At 35.7% G+C, this 23,421-nt stretch overlaps 1 protein-coding gene across 4 annotated transcripts in view; it reads right to left on the reverse strand.

Annotated features, from left to right (window-relative positions):
* Window positions 1-23,421, reverse strand: part of LOC586629 (PH and SEC7 domain-containing protein 1) — a 76,951-nt gene that overhangs the window by 16,922 nt on the left and 36,608 nt on the right. For all 4 annotated transcript variants that reach the window (XM_030979532.1, XM_030979533.1, XM_030979531.1 and 1 more), the window contains 3 exons: window positions 8,728-8,958; window positions 1,756-1,837; window positions 379-449 (listed from right to left, as the gene is read on the reverse strand). In XM_030979532.1, coding sequence (XP_030835392.1) covers window positions 379-449; window positions 1,756-1,837; window positions 8,728-8,958 — 384 coding nt within the window. The remainder of the gene's footprint in view (window positions 1-378; window positions 450-1,755; window positions 1,838-8,727; window positions 8,959-23,421) is intronic.

Raw genomic sequence — 23,421 nt, forward strand, 5'->3', positions numbered from 1 at the left:
TATGTCATTCCAGACATTTAAATGTAGAAAGATTTTAAAAAGCCTGTCTTATGTCTTATTTTCATGGCAAAACAATTGGGAAAATTTAAAAATGGTTGGGAGAATTAACTGTTTAATAGAGGGTTTCGCACAGTGACACCTTCAAAGAAAACCATAAATATCTTTCAGGTTTGAGAATTTTTTCAGGATTTTTTTGCATTTTAGAGAGTTAGTACAGTAGAAGGAATATAAAAAGTAACATTTCATACAAAAATTACGCAGTTTTTCCATCAACCTTCAACAATGTAACTGAGTCACTTAATCCTAGAAATCTCAATTCACATGTTTTCTTTTCTCTCCTTGCATCGAGCCCTTATGAATAAAGTTTACTTTACTTACCTTGTGTAGATAAATGCAGAGACCTTTCACCGTGCCAAAATACATTTTCCATCCTCTTTTCCCTTTGGGAGCTATTTAAATAAAAGAAGCAATAGAAAAACCATGGCATTTTATTAAATTTCAAATGTCAACCAGCAAAAGGGAAAATAACTGGAAAGGGGATCTTCATGAAAAGTTGAAACCTGAAGTTGAAATTATATCCATCTCATTGGCATTTCACGAGAAAGCTTTTCAGTGTGACTTCACTAGTATAACCTTTGTATTCAATCCTTCTTTTCGTTAAATATGATGTAATATTAGAATCGAGGTTAAACATTCCATCACTGGCACACGAATCAAAGCCCAACAATTGAGAAGCAAAAAACCCAAAAAATGCACAATTTATAAAGATTGTAATACAAAAATCAAACATGATAAAGATAAACAATTAAAACAGATTTCTCAATTAGACTAAAACTTTTGGCACTGTAATTTGAAGGAAGCTTGATTCATGGGGGAGGGGTCATTTAAATGAGAACAGACCCAGGGCGCCTTTTTTCAATGACAAATGACAAAATTCAGTGACGAATATGCTGATTACCAATCAGAAGCAAGGAGTTCAGTAGTTTATAACAAAAAATGTCATTAGTCACTGATGACAAGTTTTGTGAAACGCCCCCCTCCCCCCAGTGTATGACAACATGTAAGTGATGCTGATTCAAACTTACAATAATACAATTATCAATCTCACTTCAGGATTATTTACTTGCAAAGTATTAAACACAAACAGCTCTTATCATGGGCAGTTAATTAGTACATGGGGCTATTTAGTATTTTTTATTAATAAACATAATCTTTTATTCTATTTGCAGATTTTTTTGTTTATTTTTAAAGCATGCACACTCAGAGGATGGTTCTTGGTTGACAATCTATCTGATAGATAAAGCCTATTCACGCTTGAATATAATCCAATACTTTCTTTCAAGTACGCAGAGTGTCCTTGAAGTATAATATTAGTTGTTAAAAGCAGTTGGCATGAGGCCACATTATCCTGTGTCCTGTTTAATAGTTATTGATGGGTAACTCAAATAGGGAGTCATATAGCTGCATTTACAATGCAAGCAAAACTTGTTGATTTTTCTCACATTCTGGTGTTACGTCTGCAGTTGTTAAGCAACCACCGGCAAACACAACAAAAAACGAAATTGAAAAATCCACCTCCGAAATGTGCTTTTTTTTTAAATGCCGACAGATATTTCGCTGATTTTTTTTCAGTATAAATGCCTGCTCTCAAAATATCTGTAAATGATTCTGGTTTTTGGTCACGCGACTCTCCTCACACCCTTGCGTTGCATATACTTTTGCTTTAAGTGTTTTTTTTTAAATTTGAGTACTCACTCTTTTTTCCCTCTGCATCGGTCACTAATTTCCTCATGACATAGGTTTGGATGTAGACAGGTGCGTTGGGATCATCGTCAATCTAAAAATAGAATTCAAAAATAAAATAAAGAATAAAGATGTAAAGAGCACTGAAAGAATTTTTTTTTTCCACATGTAATAGCTCATCTCCAACTATGTATTAGTAAAAAATATGCCATTTTCATTATGTATTCTGTGTTGAATGAATGTATGCAATTTGCATTCAGACTATTGGAATAAAATTATTTGTAACATGGCACTTAACAAAGGTTTATGCATTAAATTGTATTATATTACAAAAATTGTCTATTCAAATGACTTTAAAAAGTTTCAATTTACAGAGAGCAGTGCCTTATGATTAGTTTTGCATGAATGATACTAGAAATCTAATAAATACATGTTTAAAAAAAAATTTCATCATCCCATATTAAAATTAATTATCATGGCAATGACAATTTGGCACTGTATATACAGTTGTACATGTATGAAATGATTTCATGAATATGTTTAATTGTTAAAAATAGCACATGGAAGTATAGTATCTTTTAGTAGGGGTTTTCCTGCATACAAAAAAGGGCTGAAATAATAAGACATTCATTAGACTCTGAGAAATAAAATTTACTTTCTCAATCAATTATATTGTATTATATCAAGTGTTTATTTGCCAACACACAATGTCTATTGTGTCTGTGATATGGTGTCATATTGAATGAAGCCATAAAAAAATTGTGCTTCAAAATTATCATGAAGTGCCTCAAAAGTGTAAAAATCTTTGAGTGACCGGTTTTACCATACTCATTTCCCCAATAGACTGTAGTGATATAAAAAAAGTTGGGGGAAACGTTTTTTGAAATTTCGAATTCCAATCATAAATGTCTTGATAATCAGACGGGCGATCAGCTGGTAAAAGCCATGGTATTCCTGACTGACCTAAAGGCTTATAATTATGATTGCAGCATGAGCTAAATCCAGGATTTTTTTTAAAGAATCTGAGGCAGATACCCTGTCCCTTTAAGTAAGGCAGACATACCAATACATTGTATCTTAGACATTTCCAGGCTCTTTCAATTGACATTTGAATGATTGCTCCAAGATTGCAAGCTTTGAAAGGCATTAAGGTCTGCCCATGTGCAATATGTGCAATGTCGACATTCTATTTCTTTATGTCTACATTATGTGAAGATGGGGATTTACATGGCATGCTTTATGAACACAGACATGTATTAAGTTTGACCTATGTATCATACTGGTTTTGAAGAAAAAAGGGTTTTCATTGAGAGAGAAAATATGTAAAAGTAAATCCATATTGCTGATCTTGAAATAAACAGAAAGAGGTATCTTCCTATGGATTGTTCACAAATTAACACAAGACAAAACATCTTGAAAATAATAGTAATATAGAGGTCCAAAGCTGAATGTAAACATTAACTCTTGGATTAATACCAAACGCAAAAAAAAAAAAGAATGAAAGAGAAAAAGCATAGGGGTAGTTCAAACTTCAAAGATAGATACATCAAAATTATAGAGAGGATTGTAGTTGAGACCTTCATGATTAATGTCGTGCTTTAAAGGTCATTTCCTTGGAAGTTATTTATGTGTTTTTAGAGGAAATATAATATTCCATTGTACGGAATGCAATAAAACATGAAAGAGATTCCAAGATATAATGCACATTTTATATGACAGTGCAGCAACTTAAGGGAATTACTGTAGGTATTTTATCTCAGATTCTGAAACAAAATCCTGGATTTAGCTCATGCTGCAATGACAATTATTCCCCTTTTGGTCAGTCAGGAACCCCATGACTTTTACAAGCCGATCGCCCGTCTGATTATCAAGATATTTAAGATTGGAATTCAAAATTTCAAAGACCGTTTTCCCCACGTTTTTTATAACACTACAGTCTATTGGGGAAAATGAGTATGGTAAAACCGGTCACTCCAAAACTTTTGTGAAGCCCTTCATGATCATTATGAAGCGCAATTTTTTAAGGATTTCAATATTATACCATATCACAGACGCTGCTATCACGTAAGGGCCATGCAACTCAGATGTAACATTGTTAACCGATGCCTTTAATGCACGAGTCACGTACACCAGAGGAAATTACTAAAACGAGAAAGTTCGCCATGTTTGAATGATTATCCCTCCCCGCCCACACTAGCACAAAAATACTCCAAAGCACTAGTAATATGCTATTTTTGTAACGTTTAATACCAAATTAAATGCATACGTCTTTGTGATTATTTCATTCACATGTTACAAATAATTGTATCTTAATAGCCAGAATTCAAATTGCATAAAATATTTGTTGCTAGGTAGGACGAACATAATGCCTTTTCCTACCTAACATCACATAATATATGCAGTTTGCATTCTGCCTATTGAATTACAGGTGAATAAAATAAATTATATTGAAGCACTTCACAAAGAAGTATGTATTAAATTTGGTTCCATTACAAAAATGGCCTATTATGAAATTATGTTTTCCCCATGACTGTGGTGCTTTCTCTTATTCGCCAACTCATCATGAATGTGCATGCACAATGTACATTTACATACAGATAATTATGAATATGCCTTGTTAAGATTTGTATCAATATGCAGATCCTGTGTCTTTAATATTAGTACACATTTCTGCCATGTGAATATACATCCTCACAATACAAATGTCTTTTTTAGGGGGGGGGGGGCATTACATGTTTATCTCAATTCCATAAACAGTTAAGCGCAGAAAAGAGTCTGTGTGAAAACTATACAAAATAGACCGTTGATAGAGATTCCTAACTTTTACTATGAAAGGTTGGCAGGTACATGTATATGATTATATATATGATCCTGCATGCCATTTGCTTTTCCCCACACCTTTTAAAAATGCATCAAATTCAGTCCAATTGAATCAAATCCGATTCAATGCCATTCCGGAGCAGCTCTCAATAAACTTCCTCTGCATCTCAGACAATTGCACTACCTACCTCCATCTGACCCATTTCAATTTTCCCCCGTCTCGGCTCTCAATCTTCAAATTATATTTACTCACTCAGCGCCCATCGGGCAAACCAATGTGATTCCCTGTAAGACTTGGGGGAAAGAAAGATCTACACATCACCCGGTTACCATGACAATGGCTGCTCCCCTTAAAGATGTTGGGAATTTGCTCTTTGAGTTTGGTGCTTGGCATTTTCTTATTAGATAACGAGATTGCGATCTAGATCTTATCGGCTTGGGATCATCTTGTTACCGTATCAATGGCTGCTCCAATGAATGCATTAATTGCCGATAAAAACAATATTTTTGTTTCAATCTCCAAAAAGATTTACATTTTTCAAAGCAAAGGGAAAGATCTTCTATACCACAGCACATTATATATCATGTTATTTGGTCATGAATAGGTATACTTTTACCTCTACATATTCAATTTACAAATGTATGGAATCTTGAGTAATATTAATAAGAGTTTTTTTTTGAATTTTTTGTTTTTGTTGAAGCCATGTAATTGTGCAGTAATCTGTAATATAATTTCACTCCAAGTTGCAATCTGATAATTTTTTCATCTACACTGCTATTCATAATTCTTACTGTTTCTAACAATAAAGCCCTGTATAATAATAATAATAATAATAATAGTTTGTCCTTATATAGCGCATTTCAGGACAGCAGGCCCTCTCAATGCGCTTTACAGATATATATCATTACCCCGGTCATCGCATTCAGGCTTACCCTCACACAAGGTATGCACATTCTCCACTCCCTGGGGAGCATTCCAACCAGTCGCCATTGCTAATCAAACCACATTAGGTTTCGCATCCTACCGGGTACCCATTTAACACCTGGGTGGAGAGTGGCAAATGTAGGCCTACATCATATTAAACTGCAATTTTGTACCCAAAGGTATTCCTTTAATCATCCCGATATCCGCCAATTATCCAATTAGTAAATGAAGGTCCACGTGATCATTCTGGAACGTCTCTTGGCGGAGACTACCACTCCCTCTTTAGTCATCGTTCTGACAGGGTTCTTCTTTGGCAGGGAAGTCAGGAGAGATCATATAGCCTAGATGGGGGTGCACTTCATTCAATTAAGCTCCACAAATATTTAGAGGAATTTGTTTGCACAGACATGTCAGTCTCCTTAATGTCTAGATCAATCAAACCGGCCCTGGAATCTTGATTGACTGTCCTGCATGTCCCCCATCTTTTCTAATTTGGTCTGGATTGTGGACTTTGGAGAAGAAGCTGGTCATAAAATCTACTTTAAAGGTAAAGACCAGTTTTGGAAACGCCCCCCTCTCAAAAAATGAAATGGAAGCTCTTATTACCAATCATGTGAAAGAATATGTTTTGACACGTGATCAAACAAATTTTGCTGAGAAACCGCCTACTAATTGATATATTTGGTACATTATTATATCTATTTGGACCTGATAGATATAACGCACGTGTTGCGCACGTGTCGTGTAGTCCCATAGACATCTTTCTGTGTACAGTGCTTGTAACTTTACCAAAACTGGGCCAAATTTCTTATCATTTTGATGATTCCAGAACCTTGCAGTACACACAAATACTTATATGCTAGATGATCAACCTTTTCTGCTCGATTCCACAACGTTTCTTTCACAATTCAATCGCATGACCATAACTGGTCTTTATCTTTAATAGAAAATGTGTGTGGTGGGTAAAATGGGCACTTCTAGATATAATCACATCAATTCTTTGAAGTAAACATAAGCGCAAATATTCCTCTTTTGGAACAAGGAAAAAAAAGGATTCTAGAAAGCATTCTCTTTTGCATGCCTTATATAGCTGCACACACAAACTTGAAGTATTCAAGGAGATGTACTTTTGCAAGGAAAAATTCATATCTTGATTAGTCTAGGTGTCTAGACTGCTTATATTACAGCTCTCTGCTAGAACAGGGCCTAGAGGTAGAGCAAACACCAACTTTAGGCCAATAAAAAAATATACATGTTTAGCGTCCCTGCCCCCTTCATTTTGGGGGGCCCCCTCCTTTTTTTTTTTCCAAATTTTTTTCATTTTAAAAAAAACAAACATGAAAAACACTGCTAAAATGGATCTATTTCTAATTTTTAAAAAAATAAAAAAAATAACCGGCGGCCATCTTGAAAAATAGCCGGACTGTCAGGGAAAATTTACTGAGCGGCCATTTTGAAAAAAAAGGGCCTCCTCCTTCCTATTTTTCAAAAAGTAGGTTGCTAAACAAGTTTTTTTTTATTTGGCCTTTACATACTTCTAACATGTTTTTTTTCTTCTCCTTTAGGGGGGGGGGGGGGCATTGCTTGCATGGGAAATGCAGTTAAAAGTATCTCTATATTTAATACAAAAGAGTTATTTATGTGAAGAATGAGATTAATAAATCTAAAAAGATATTTCCATTCGAACAAATCTAGACTGATATTCAGTCTAATAATAATAATAATAATATCAAGTATTTAGGAGTTCTAAAACCAATAAAGTACCAAAGCACTCACAGAACTACAGAATGTGAAGAAAAAATATAAAATACATTGATTATTAAAAAAAAAAGGTAAATCACATTGTGTCACTCGGAGTAGAAGTCTCTCTTCTGACGTAAAATATTTTGTTCATACAACATCATTTTGTGTTTCTACAGTGTCGTCTTTATAACGGGCACTAAGCAAATGCCAATCATATAAATATCAAATTGAGCAAATACCAGCAAATATCAGCTTGACAAACATCAAGTGGATCGAGGTGCTTCTATTTGTAAATGCAATTTGATCCAATATACCAGCAACTTTAAGTTCATAAAAAATGCAGTGATTGCATCGACAGGAGCTATTATTAAAATGATATTTCTAGAGGACACAGAATCATCATTTATATCACTTTTTCATACCCCTACATTCCTATTTGATTACAAATAAAGGTTGTCATTTGATCCTGATATTGTGTTAATTCAGCTGCTAAGTACATAAATACAGATTGCTACAAGCACAAACCTGTCCATACAACTGACAGTGTACACATACACATATGTAGATATGTTTTCTGGGGAGGGAGAGGTGCATGGGACGGGCAGGGTAACGGAAGCTCCTGAAACATTTGCGTCTGCAAGATTCCCTCACAATCATTTTTAAATATATATTTTTTTGAATTTTTTATTACTTGACTCCCTGTTTATACAATTTTCACTGAAAACTGGTAAAGCAATGCATGCATGGAGCACTTCATTTTAGCTTATCAAATTTCACAATTCTCTCTACAATCTAAAGAAACTACAGGTAGACAGCGAGGTAAACCCAGGTGCCTTGGAATCCATACCTGTGCCCAGAATTCCTTCGGTACACCCGCCACGCGTCAATTAAGGTTTGTTCACATATTACTCGGTAAACCATGGTTAAGCGAATCCATAGAATGTGCCCTGTACAACATATTGTCTGTTCGGAGCCAGAAGGTGTTTACTCTACGTCACAGCTACCATTTATTTCATTCAAAACTGAAAAATGTGTCTGATATTACCATTGATTAATGGTCTCTTTCGATGTCGCTACCATTACTCTATTGTCACATAACAAAATGTTTCATTTTTGAATGAAATCAATGGAAAAAGGACATAAGTTGTGCAGGGCATGTTTGATACAAAGAATTCCCCCGTGGCTTTTTGTATTGACAAACAGTCAGCACAACGAGGCTTCACTTTTCTGTATCTTATTGCATACAGATACGGTAGCGAGTACACGTAGGACCTTTGATGAGTGCTCCTACTATTGTTCAACTCCATTTGCCATTCATTTAATCCATAGCAGTAGGAAAGTAGGAAATAACATTAATTGTTGTCAATTTGAGGAGGGAATACTGATTAATCTAGAAAACAAAAATACTCTGAGCTGCTAGGGGTGAAGCATAAAAAAGACAACGCTGCAACAACATATGTGAACAGGTCTACTACTGCATGAAGACAAATGTTTACCTGTACTAATGGGTTTCCACTCGGTGTTCCGTTCCGAGGAAGCTTCTTAGATCCTTTGCCGGTGCTTGAGACATCACTCCTAGCGTCGTCGTCATCCATGATCCATTCGAGCGGCTGCGCCTTGATGGCGTTGTACAGCGCCTTGAGAGTGCTGCGGGGGAAGCTCATACCGTCATTCATCCCTTCCAGGTTCGTCACAAAGGCATTCAGAGACATCTTCTTACCAATGTTCTGTATTTAAATGTAAAGAGAAAATAAAATATTATCAGTATATAAGAGAGAATATTCATAGATATTTGACCCTGACCCATTCAGAGACATCTTCTTTCAAATGTTCTGTATCCCAAAAAATAAATGTAAAGAGAATATAAAATATTATCAGGATAAGAAAGAATATTCATAGATATTTGACAATGCGTAATGGAATAAACCAGAGGCAAGCTTTATATTAAAGTTGCCAAAAAAAAAAAATTCTAAGGTGTAACATCTGGCATTTGACAAAGACATTGCTCTAGAATTAAAAATTTAAATCCTTGTACAGTTTACTCAAAATTGCGCAAGTTGATTTTTCCTATTTAAAAAAACCCACCAAACTTTGCAAAACATACATGTATGTTATTTACACTTTGTGACTCAAATTTTGAAGATTAAAGTTGAACTACTCTTGCGGTCCAAATAGATTCCACTTACGCAGAGTCAACTGTAGTTTGGCTGTTAAAATGCAGGTCAAACTATGGGTAATGCAATCTGTTTTAGTTTTATCATGTAGCTTGTAAATATATTTGAAGAATGGCGTTTGTCAGTTTTGACAAACAAAGTATTCATAGGATTGTCTCAATGTTTGGCTGACTAGTGACAAAGCTATAAAGCTGGCACTTTGCCTGTTAACATGTTTTCAAAAACTAGTTTAGTTATGAGATTACTGTCCTTGACCAATTCTTGCCATTGTCATCTTGAACTTAAAGTGTAAATTGTTAGTCATGTTGTTTATTCATGATATCCCATGTGGGTGACTGAGTCAATAAAAACATAAACATAAACGTAAACTAAACATAAAAATGAACATAAGCACAAACACAAATATAAACATAACCATGAACATAAACATAAACATAAACATTCAAACATAAACATAAACACAAACATTACCATGACCATGAACATACACATAAACACAAACATAAACATAAACACAAACGTAAACATAAACACAAACGTATATTAACGTAAACATAAACACAAACACAAACATAAACATAAACCAAATCCGATGTACCAAGGTGCTCCCATTAAAATGTTCAATGTTTACAATCGAATGATGGACCAGTTCATGTAGGAAGTGATATTGAAGAATGAATTCCATCCTAGCTGTCTTTCACGAGAAACGATGAAACCTCACTGAACTTTCACATAAGGAATAGCTATCGCGCCATTATAAATTGACTTAAACTGAAGGGCACTCTGTACAATGGCCTAGCTTCACACCCCAAATGGAGATACCGGCCATTCAAAGGATGCATTCCCAGGCTCGAGTTTGCAGACACAAACCCTTGCCAGTCGCTAATAGTGTCTGCACTGTGAGACTACGCTGATGGCATACTCCATAGGCTCTGTACTTTAAGCCCACCACACACTATAAGATCTTGAAAGAATAATAATAATAATAATAACAATAATGATAATTAAACTGTGCTTATTAAAGTGCTTTCCTGTTTCCACCAAAGGCTCTTAGCGCTTTAACAAACAAAATATAATGAAAAACAATTATATTAAACAAAAAATTATAAATAAACCTACAAAATACAAATTACAATAAATATGAAATATATATCAATGTGAACATGGTACAGGTTGTAATTCAATCATCAAAAGTAATTGTGTCTTAGGAGAATTTTTGAATTGGTTGACAGTCTGACAGTTTTTAATACGTAAAGGTAGTTTGTTCCAAAGAAGTTACAATAGTATTTTGAGATGAACATTTAAATGTTAAACTTCTGAAATCTTAATGATTTATTAATATAAATAGGCATATAATATAATTTATAAAATTTAAATGGATTTCATGCTTCCTTGGAGGAGCAAAAGCTAGATTGGTTGAGAATCGTAGTGACGTCATACCAATAGTATGATTGATTGTCTACGCTCTGAATCCGATTTGGTTTTCATTCTGACAAGAAGGCTTACACTGAAACTCAGGTTGTTAATATTCTTATCATTATTCAGAACCTAAATCAGGAAGATGATGTTTGTATAGATTTCTGTATCGAACATAAGTGCCATTTCTTTGAAAATCGGATCGCAGGAAGATCGTACAGTGTGCGGTGGGCTTTGGCTTCCCTCCAGACACACACAAAAGGCCTGTCCTCATCAGCTCGAGATTGCAAAATAGCCCGCTATTTCTGATTTGGGAAATAATCCCGAAGTTACAAATCGCGTCTTCACCAGCTCGAGACTAGATCTCGAAACATAAAACTCGAGTTTGAGAAATTAGCTCGGGATATTTTTGCTCAGCGTTCGCGCACAGTACGAGTCTTTGGGCTGGTGAAAACGCACCGGACAAAAAGTGGGATATTTTGCAAACTAGCACAAGATATCTTGGGATGATTTTATCTCGACCAAATATCCCGCTAATTACAACTTTGGGCTGATGAAGGCGCAAAATTAACTGGATAATGTGCTCTTACATGGACTCCATCATTTCATCTAGGTCCAATGACGGCAAAACAAGCCCACTAAAGGGACAAACCCACTAAAGGGACAAACCCTACCTTCTGTACTAGTTCAGCCAGAAGCGATTAGACCACCCAGCCAGGTCACTAGACAGGTGGCTATCTCATCAACTCAGCTCTCAATTAACATAAGAAAAAGAGGATCATGGGGGACCGACGTACAGGCACCGATTGGGGAAGTTTTCTACATAGAGGGAGCAAGTAGCTACAAGTAGTAGAGCGGGGCTTTAAATCATGCCAAGCAAGGGCCCAATATTACATGTCATATTTACATGATCATAAAGACTTTCACAGGGGCAATTTTTAAGTCCTCTTTCACATGTATACCCCACAGAAATCATGTTCAGATTATTTTCAAGTTTAAACGCAATTAAATTGTTCACAAATGTAAACACACGTACAGATATTGCTGTGGGTTGATATCGTGATCATGTTTAATTTTTAATGGAGTGCAGGTGTAAATTTGAGTAATTGTGGGTCATGGTAATTAATCTGGACAATTATCTATATTTGATTTATTACTGTAATACAGGATAAATTTGTCAATGGAAAAGAAAATGTGATAATATGATCATGTTTTCTTTACAAGAATTTAATATAGAATCTAATTTAACCATGAACGAGAATAAAGCTAAACTCAAAATATTGGCTAAACTCCACTTATTAATGTATGACTATGAGATCATTGTTTAGGCAAAGAATACATCTCTCTATACTTGGGAGCTAGTGTGTCTATTTGGGGGCAGGTAATTGCTTGTTTTGGCACAATTTCAGCTCTTATGATATGATTGGATACATGCAATAAAGAGGTGTTTGAAGCCCCAAGTGTTTGAAGTAGGAGGTAACAACATATTCCTGCTTTCCTCTGTTAACACATGTCAGATTACTATCTCCGTAATTCCTCTAGACTTAGCCTCGCCTTAAAGCCCCACTGTCCTACTTGTAGCTACTTGCTCCCTCTATATAGAAAACTTCCCCAATCGGTGCCTGTTGGTCCCCCATGATCCTCTTTTCTTATGTTAATTGAGAGCTGAGTTAATGAGATAGACACCTGTCAGTGACCTCGCTGTGTGGTCTAATTCCTTCTGGCCCAGTAGTATTGATGGTCTTTAAGGCACTATCAATATTGAAATGTGAACTTTAATGCTATGTTCCTCATATAATCCTTTTAGGAATATTGTATATGGGTAATTCTATAAATTAGGGACCCACTTTGTGAAATTGTTGGTGTCCCTGTTACATATAAGGAACCCACACATATTTACGGCTCTTTGTAAAGACTTAAATAGTGGAATGAGATTGTAAAGTGATTTCCAAGCATAATATTGCATCCTCATACCTAGAATGACTGTAACACTCATACTCCACTATGTAGTATGGGTTCCTTATGTAACAGGGACACCAACAATGTCACAAAGTGGGTCTCTAATGTATAGAATTACCCATATACAATGTGATGGGTCACTAATTTATGAAATTACTCATATTATTATGAATTTCTCAACAATTTATTCCTTTGACTAACAATGTGAATGAATTTGCTCTGTTGTTTTTCTTTTGTCCAAATAAACCTTCTAAACCAAACTTCTAGACCATTTCAAATAATATCACAACAATAAAAAACTAAGATAAAGTATAACCAAGATAAAGCAGATAAAAATGTAAACATGTCTCTTCTCACTGCCTGAGGTAGCACAAATAGTTAGTCAAAGGGGTATTAGTATCATAATTCAAGACACAATTAAACTTAATTTGAGTGAGAAAAGAGCATAACTTGAGAGACATGGGGACGGGGCAATTAAATCAAAAAGAAAAATCACAAATCCAACACCTTCACTTTGTAAACATCTTCTGGAGACTAGAACATTTCATCGATCAGAAGGATGCTACTCACTTCCTTAAACCGGTCATAATAAGATCTTTAAAAAAATAATCATATCCTTTAAAAACAAGGGCATCTGCACCCTCCCTTGAAATGGTGAGTCAGGATTACATATATTTCCTTGTCGAATAGAAAACAGAGATGAGGTTGGTCTATTTTGAGCTTGGTAAACAGTAATTTCAAATTTGGCTCTATTCCATTCAGAAATCTGCTTTGATTTTGAATAGTTTTACAGTAAGTGTTTTTTATCCATTGTGTTGCATCAAGGACTTATGGTTGGCTGTAATAAGTGATTTTAATGACATGAAGAGGTTGTCAACTTGTCTAAAAAGTAAAATCTAACCTTGATACAAAAGTACATGTACTTTAAAAGGCAGATAAATCAAGAAATGAAAGTTTAATATATTTTGAGCAGTGCCTCAAGGGAGGAGGCGCTTAGGAGAAAAAAATAAATTAATAATATTTTTGTACACAACAAATTGCCAATTTGATATTTACAATAGTGATTAGTGATCTCATATTTCAAACAACTATAACTCCCTATTATTGGCCGATTTATTTCAAACCTCCACCTTTCTATTTTTCTATGTAGTTTTCCAGCCTGTACGCTCCTGTCGCTGTATACAATGATTCTTAATATAACGTTTCTATATACAACGGTTTATATACATTTAGTACAGTCTGAACAGGCTATCAATCTGCATTCATGCTCAATCAAAACAAAAATAGAATTACCGATGGGAATGACACAGCCTTGATATGCGTTAGCTATTGCCGCACCATGCTTTGTGACATTTCAAATATCAACAAATAAACCATTCTATCGAAGTGGAGGTCTTTCACACTGCAATGCCATTGTCAAGGTGATTCTAAGTCAAGTGTCATCGTACAATTCTTTTCAGTTTGAAGCCATTTATAATTTAAAAACCACTTGACACCTAGACTGAAATGCGGTGATCTCGTGGCTTCCATGATTAGAGATAGAGGTATATAGATGGAGAGAGAATGAGACGAAGAGAGAGAGAGGGGGGAGAGAGAGGGGGAAGAGAGGGGGAAGAGAGAGAGAGAGAGAGAGAGAGAGAGAGAGAGAGAGAGAGAGAGAGAGAGAGAGAGAGAGGGAGGGGAGGGGGAGCCCCCTATCAACTTCAGCAATTTTGTTACCAATCATTTTTTGTAAATGGTGCATTATTACAAGAGGATGAAAGTACAGTTATCCCTGGATAGGATAATTGAATACATGTGCTCACTTAAGGCTATGCCTAGCGATCACAAAATTAAAAACATTGGATTAACAAAAAAATCATTCAATTATAAGTTGGGTGTAACAATGTCATATTCATACATTTCCCTATTCCTTTGAGGCTGAGGCTGCCATGTGAAACAAACGTCATATAAATGCAGATGGTTGGTTTCAAATTTTGCTTTCGGTCTGGGGCAATTAAAATATTAATTTATTAAAGGGAAATGGAATATATCTATTTGTAATTTCCTTCAATTGAGAGATAAGACGTTTCCCTGTATATTTTATGTTATTATTATTCAGTGTAATCAAATCAAATCAAATGAAGAATTGAAAAAGAATCATATTCATCTTTCTATTAATAACAGATAAATGAATACTGCAGTGTAAATAATCACAACAGAACTTCTTCACTTTACAGTCTTTAATGTGTGATATTATTAAGAATTCCTTCCTAAAATGCTACTTAATTCCAAACAACAAAAACAATCATATTTAAAATTCCAGGCAAAATGACAGTATTTTTACTTCTTCTAGTTTCATATTCTTCCACACGTCTCTATTATCAAAACATGCAAAATTGAAAACATTTGATGTGGTCTTGTGATTTTTGTCCCAAGAATATATTATTGTTTTTTATGTGTTTCACTGAAGCTTGAAATGAAACCCGTTATGAATTATGACCACCTACATTTTTTGTTACAAGAGAAACACTTCCATTCACCTTATTATGCTACTCATAACACTTTGAATGGTTTTGCATCATATCATTTATTGAATCTCACACAGCACATTAAAATCAAGTTTCAATGACTCCTGGCACTCCTTCAGAGCCTGTCCTTTTAACTTCTTTCAGAATGAGTACATATTGATGTATTTCAACTACAAGTGACTTTCGATAGTGTATACTTGTATTGTCTATCAAAAAGATATTTGTGTGGGGGTGTTATGACAGTATACTTCTTTCATTTGCAACTCAAACTGATGGACATTCATTTCCCGCTATTTGGCTTTTCTTTTGGTTTAAATTGTGGATATACTTGCACTTTTTAGCCTATCTTTATGCCATATATCATTTCAAGAGCCATAATTCATATGATACTTTATTAACTTTCATTTTCTCAGTTATTGATGACAAAATAGATTTGTTTCATACATAGGATGTATTAAAACATATTTTCAATGATTAAATTACGGACGGATGTATGATTACAAATTGTAGGGAAACTATGAATTTTAAAAGTTTTTTTTAGTAGTACAGGGCAAATACGTCACAGAGTTGCCAATTTGTGTTTGATTGATTCCACCTTCGAAAATTCATAACTTTCTTATTTTTAATAGGTTTTTGATTAAACATTCTATGACCTGCTCCTCTCAATTTCTGCTTCTATTAAAACAATCTAACGTAAACAAAAGGGTGGACTTGGCCTTTAAAGAAGTGCAAGAATCATTAAAAAAAGTTTGATGATCATTGTGCTTTGTTTGAGAGTGTCCTTTAACTTCTTCCACAATTAATGCAACCTGATTTATTTCAACTTCAAGTGGCATCATTCAAGCCTGACTTTCGATAGCGTTTACATGTGTTGTTTATCAATAATACATTTTTTGTGGGGGTGTAATCGTGGTTTCATTTGCGATTCAAATGAATGGATATTCATTTTCTGCTAGTTTACTGTTCTTTCGGTTTGGTTTGTGGATCGAAATGCACTTTCTGACCCATACCATAACAAGAGCCATAATTCATAATTCTCTCCTGAACTGTGACAATATAGTCTTTTAAGTGACCCTGTAACATTGCCTCAGATTCTGAAACAAAATCCTGGATTTAGCTCATGTTGTATTATAAACCTTTAGGTCATACATGAATCCCATATGGCTTTTACAAGTCAATCACCTGTCTGATTATCAAGATATCTATGATTGGAATAGGACATTTCAGAATTTGTTTTCCAATGGTTTTTATAACACTACAGTCTATTGAGAAAAATGAGAATGGTAAAACCGGTCCCTCAAAGATATTTTTTTTTGAGGCACTTCATGATCATTTTGAAGGGCACTTTTTGTAGGCTTCTTACACCATATCACAAACACTGATAACATGCAGGGCCATGCATCTCAGATTTGGCTTTGTCAAATAATGCCTTTAAACATGTATAAAGAGAGCAAAGTGCGTTGACTTTGAATTAAATAGTTCATCTGGCCATGGACATGATCTGAATATGCTTTTTGCCATTGCTAGAATGGTTTTCAAGGGTGCGTTCAAGCGACACTTTTCACCCTAGAATCACGGTTTTCAAAGACGTTTAGTTTAAAACACGGTTGCGTTTAAGCGATTTCATGTGAAAAATAAACGTGTTTCACAACTCAAACATGAAACGCTGAAAAAGATGTGTTTTATATCGTGATTCTGCAGAATCACGGTTGCTAAAAATTACTTGAACGCAACTGAGATCTCAATCATGATTCTATGACGTCGTTATCTATTATATATATATATATATATATATATATATCTATTCTTCCCGGGTGGGCTTGAAATGAGCGAGAATCAGTGTTGATGGAAAATCGGTTGAATGATCTCCCGCTGTAACTGTGTTTTGTAACAGCGATTTGATTTGTGATTCATGTTTGTGATTCTAGTTTTAAAAAAAAGTCGCTTGAACGCACCCAAACTCATGACAAAAGAGTAAGTCCCTTTCTGGCTCTAAGTAGATCATGAAATACAAGAAAACTTCCATGATTTTTATGGATTCAAATATCTTTGAGAACAGTCAATAATTTCACTTTACTTGGATATATAAATATTTAAAAACAAAGACATGATGACTAAACAGGTTTGATACCCATTCTCTCTTGATCTACATTTTTGTCTGACTATTTTTTTCTTTCTCCCCTCCCCCTCCTCTCTCCTCTCTCCTCTCTCCTCCCCCCCTCTCTCTCTCTCTCTCTCTCTCTCTCTCTCCTCTCTCCCCTCCAGTGAAAAAAATACAAGGGGGCTCGGGGCGAAATAGCCCCCGAAATGCCTAAAAGAGCCCCGAAAATCAGAAAAGAGCCCCTGTAAATTTGCATGGAGTTCAATGCAAAACAAATTTTAGTGTTATTTTCATGCAGGCAAGCTTGAAAAGTAGCCCCCGAAACCTGCTCCCCTCTCTTTCTTTCTCTATATTTTACATTTTTTTAATGAAGGGGTTTCAAAATGTTTTTAGGCTATCTAAATGGGCCTTCTGTATCAGAATGACTACATCACACTTTGATGAGAATCATTCATTCATGTGAAAGATCAAATTAACGAAACACCCTGAGGGAGAAGATACCCAAACAAACAATATTCCCCCACTAGCAAATGGGTTATCATCATGGAAGTAGAGCATTAATGTAGCGAAATGGATTTATAGTCTAACCGATGCCACCTTGCGAGAAGGTTAAGTTCTGGTCATGCGATTGCATTGTGAAAGAAACAGAGTGGAATCTATCAGAATAGGTTGATCATCTAGCATATAAGTATTGGTGTGTACTGCAAGGTTCTGGAATCATCAAAATGATAAGAAATTTGGCCCAGTCTTTGTAAAGTTACAACCACTGTACACAGAAAGATGTATATGGGACTACGCACACGTGCATGACACGTGCGTTTATCTCTCACACACAAATAGATAAACTAATTTAACAAATATATCAATAAGTAGGCGGTTTCCCGGCAAAATTGTTATCATCATGTATTAGTCAAAACATATTCTTTCACATGATTGGTAATAAGAGCTTCCATTTCATTTTTTGAAATTGGGGCGTTTCCAATACTGGTCTTTACCTTTAAGTACCATCCCTGCTTTTCGCTGATTCCTACATAATATTAACGATCAGGTGTGCTAATTAGCCACTCTTGAAACAGACCACCATCAAACCCAATCAGCCAGACGTACGCAATATAGCTTGGCACATGCTTCAATGACAGCGCAATGTGACTAAAGGCCTGTCCTCATCAGCTCAAGTTTGCCAGATAACCCGCTATTTTCAGCCTCGGGATATTATCCAGAAGCTCCAAAATTGCACAATACGCTCTTCACAAACTAGCTTGGCAAGGTGCAAATTAGCCTGCTGTTTCCCATATACAGTGTGTCTCTAAAAAAAGTAAACCCAACTTCAACGGCAAATTTTCAGAAAACTATAAAATATTTACACATTATTTTTTCATGGTTAGATAGTCCAATAAGTCCTCTGTCCAATTATATTACTTAGGTTATCTGACGCTCATGCATGACTGAGCATGATTCAACTTAGTGAACTGGTGTCAAATCATCACTGTGGCAAGTTATTTCTTGCTATTGTCATGCATTCAGGGCCTATTTGAAGTTAAATCTTTGTCACATGTTAGGCCTATGATTACATAACAACTTCAGCAAAGGTTGTTCCTAACACAGGCACACTTCACATGCTTTCCAAACATGGTACAGTTGACAATTGAGCAGAGAGTATTCCTGGTAACTCGATACCAGGAAACAAGAAGTTTCGTGGAAGTTCAAGATGCTTTTCGGGTGCAGTTCCCCGAGAGGCAGCCTCCAACAAAAAGAGCCATCTGGTACAATGTGAGAAAGTATGCTGATCACGGAACCAGTTTGAACAGGAATAAAGGACACTCTGGCCACAGACGAACTGGGAGGTCTGCTGAAAACATCCAAGTGGTAAGAGAGGCCATCCAAGCCAACCCACGCATAAGCACCAGGAGAAATGATACTGGAATACCACGCGCAACTTTTAACAGAATAGCAAGACTGGATTTGCATCTCCATCCATATCATGTTCATGTTCAGCACCAACTTCTACCAGCTGATTTTCCCAGACGACTTCAATTTTCACAATGGTTTGTGAACCGGTGCAACCGAGATCGACAGTTCCTCCAGTTTTTTACCATCGGGGATGAAGCAACGTTTTCCATGGATGGAATGGTAAGCACCCACAATGAGCACGAGTATGCTGAACTCCATCATCCACCGGGATATGCTTTTAATAAGAACATGAGCAGGGAAAAAGTGAGTGTCTGGATTGGTCTTTGTGGCAATGGTTCATTGGTGGGACCTTACTTTTTTGAAGGCAACATCAATGGCAGGGCGTACCTTGACATGCTGAACAATTTTATTGTGCCTGAGATGGAACAGATCTTCCCCCGACAACGACGTGGAGCATTCCGCAGGGCCTGGTGGGCTCAGGATGGGGCCCCAGCCCACAGACTTATTGCTGTGAGGAATCGTTTGACTGAACTCTTTGGCAATCGCATCATTGCTCTTCATTTCCCAGTTGAGTGGCCTGCACGTTCACCAGATCTGACACCATGCGATTTCTTTCTTTGGGGGTATCTTAAAGGAAAAGTGTTCCAAACCCCACCGGCCACAATTCAGGAGCTGAGGCAACAGATAACAGGTGAAGTGAACCGATTACGACAAGATCAGGGAATGATCAGGCGTGCTGTCAGGGACATGAGGAGGCGTTGCGAGCTTTGCATGGAAAGGAATGGCGGTCATGTCGAGGGTACACATCCCTAAGCTATGCTTGTAAGAAATCAGACATTTCCTATGTCATTTGATTGATGAACTTCCAGTGCAATTCTAACTTGCCACAGTGATGATTTCATACCCATTCACTAAGTTGAATCATGCTCAGTCATGCATGAGAGTTACATAACCTACGTGGTATCATTGGACAGAGGACTCATTGGACTATCTAACCATAAAAAATAATGTGTAAATATTTTATAGTTTTCTGAAAATTTGCCGTTGAAGTTGGGTTTACTTTTTTTAGAGACACACTGTAGAGGGATATTTTCGAAAAAAGACCCAAGATTTGTTGGGATATTTTCTCGACCAAATATCCTGCTAATTGCGACAGCAGGCTGATGAAGACGCAAATTAACAGCTTATTTGAGATCAGGATAGTTAAAATAGCGGGTTATTTGGCAAACTCAAGCTGATGAAGACAGGCCTAAAGCTTGTCTGCCGAGGAAGTATTCTCCCTTGGAATAAGGGAATTTCATTAGATTAGACAGACAAATTAAACTATATTTAGCTGCCTATTACCAAACAAACATTGGGTACCGGGTAACAGGAAAAGGGTCCACTAAATGAGGGAACCATGCTGCATCTGGTCGCCTTTGTCAATTGTACAACATTCCATTTCTGTAAACGATGAACAAAAACATACAAAATAGTGATGTTTTCTTGAAATAGAGAATATAGCAATTAGAACTGATAACTGTGTTCTGGAACCATACATGGGGAGGGGGGGGGGGGGGTGGAACAATTATAAATAGACATTTCAAAGCAGTAAATCCAATTAAATTGGTCTTTGGTAATTTTCCTTTGGAGAAAAAAAATACTTCACTTCCTCGGTTTGGAGCCAGAAGGGCATTAAATATTCTTTAAAACAGAGTTAGTGCCCTCCTTGCGCTGATCAGACAATTCACTGTTTTTCTTTGTGTAATACCATTGATAATTTGGAATGGTTTTTTTTCCTCCTTGACATAGCTTCCAAGATGTAAAAGCTCCCTTTAAGATAGAGGTATTTCGTGGTTTGACTTTGTGTGCTGTTTTGTGTGTCACCAGTATATCTATGCCTGATGTGGACTCACTGCATTCTTTAACATAGAATTAGAAAGCTCATTCTTATTACGCGAAGTAATTAAAAAAAAAAAATCATGTTTAGCGTCCCCGCCTGCTTCCCTTTTTGAGGCTGCCTGTTTTTGTTTTATTTAATAACAAAACAAAAAAATTAAAAATATACTGCTGAAATAATCTTTTTTGGAACAAAAAATAAAAAAATAAAAAATAAAATAAAAATAAAACATGAAACCTGGTGGTCATTCTGAGAAAAGAAAGAAAGAAAGAAAAAGGGCCTCCTTCCTTTATTTCAAAACGGCAGGATGCTAAAAGACTGTTAAACATGTTCTTGTTTTTATTTTTGCCTTACAAAGAGATCAATGAGGAATGAAAGTCTTATTCCCTCTCCTAAATGTATTGATAATACCCTACCTTATTGAATTATTTTGTTTTGAATGATTTATAAAGCAGTCTTGCCTTGAAACTAAATGCACAATATTGGTTTTACATGTACATAAATGTACAAAGAAATGAGAAATTACATCAATTTTTATTTAACATACTGTCGGGATTAATTCTGTGATGGCACAATCAGCAAAAAAGAGCAACATTCGTTTCCGTGTATACATGCGTTTATTACCCTACAAGTAACATCAATTACCTAATAAAAGAGGCCTACATGGTTTCATGTTTAATGGCAAGTAATTTGATTGCCAATCAACTCATCTGCATCATAAACCATAAATCATTATCAAGGAAGAATTGCCTCTGACAAACTTGAATCACTAAAAATAAGCTGCTGCAGTAGCACATACGTGTACAAAGAAATCTAAATGCATACAACATGTACATCATAGTGTCCATTAAATTAAAATTTAATTGAATGTTCAATGAAACTTATTAATTATTATACCTTCATCAATTCTGGTTGTCTCAACAAACTTAATCCTCATGGTTTTTTATGGCCACCCAATTCCAATAATGCTCTATCTTGAGTTGTTATCTGATGTATTGCTTTATTGTTTCATCATTTTACCTTATTTTGTACTCTTGATGGATTTATACTCTTATTCTGTCATGATTGTATTCTGTTTTGTATATTTTATCAGAATTGAATAAACTGAATTGAATTGAATTAAAAATTAAGGGTTGGAAGAAGTACTGGTATAAAGTGAATTTAAGGTACTTGTGCTCGCTAGGTTTTTTGGTCTAAGATGCAAGATTAATAAAAAGAAGTAAAGACAGAAAGTTAAAAAATACATATATCTCAAAGAAAGCATATTTCCTTATGAAAAATAAGTAAATTGTATTCATCAAGGGTATACTTTTTGTCAATGTTTGTTTTTGAAAGGTCTGATAAATATTCTGACTCCCCATTCAGTTCAACAATGTTTGCATGGACCCCTTCTCTTGTTTGCGAAGCTTGATAGGATAGGGGACAGTTTATTGACCGTACTAGACATTACTCCAGAAAAGTAATTAAACAGCCATGTTCCAAAAATGCACATCAAAGCAATTATAGCATCGTCCAGTGTATAGACCTATGATATAAACTTGTTCATTGTATAGTGTTTTGCATGAGAAATAAAAAAAATCATTTGAAATCAAACGCAGGAGAAGAGCTAAAAGATATAACAGAATGAAGGGAATAGATATACATGTACCAATCAAGCAATTGGGCCAATGATAATTAAATGTTCTACGTTTGGCTGTCACCAATGCAATGCCAATGCACCTGTGTACCTCTATCAAGTCAACTATACACAATCAGATTTGCTTTGTCTGGTTTAGCCTGGCCTCAAGGCACTAAATATGCGTTTTCATGAAGTGTGTGCATTATTATTACATGCAGTTTGACTGCTTCTGAGAATGTTGACAGAGTCTGGAAATTGAAGACTATCTTCCTTCTCCTTGAAAGGGGTAATCTACCTCTAGTCTGCAAGCACAAACCCTGGTCAGTCGTAAAAGTGAGTCTGCACTATAAGACTACCATAGGCCATGTACTGTAGCTGCTCCTGACACCAGTAGGTAGCTGGGCTAGGCTTCTCTCAAGACACAACAATTTTTTGATAAAGTGTCAAATTAGGGTCTGTGCTTGCAGACTAATCTACCTCCAGCCAGAGCAGATCACGAATGACTTTTCCTCAACTTACACATATATATTGAGGGGTCAGTAACACAAAGACGTAACTCCATTTTGGCAATTTTGGGCACTTGTGCCTTAAGGAGTTAAGTCTATGTTTCACTAGTCATTGA

Source organism: Strongylocentrotus purpuratus, unplaced genomic scaffold (genome assembly GCF_000002235.5).
Source record: "Strongylocentrotus purpuratus isolate Spur 01 unplaced genomic scaffold, Spur_5.0 spur5_scaffold_10, whole genome shotgun sequence".
Classification (NCBI taxonomy): Eukaryota; Metazoa; Echinodermata; class Echinoidea; order Camarodonta; family Strongylocentrotidae; genus Strongylocentrotus; species Strongylocentrotus purpuratus.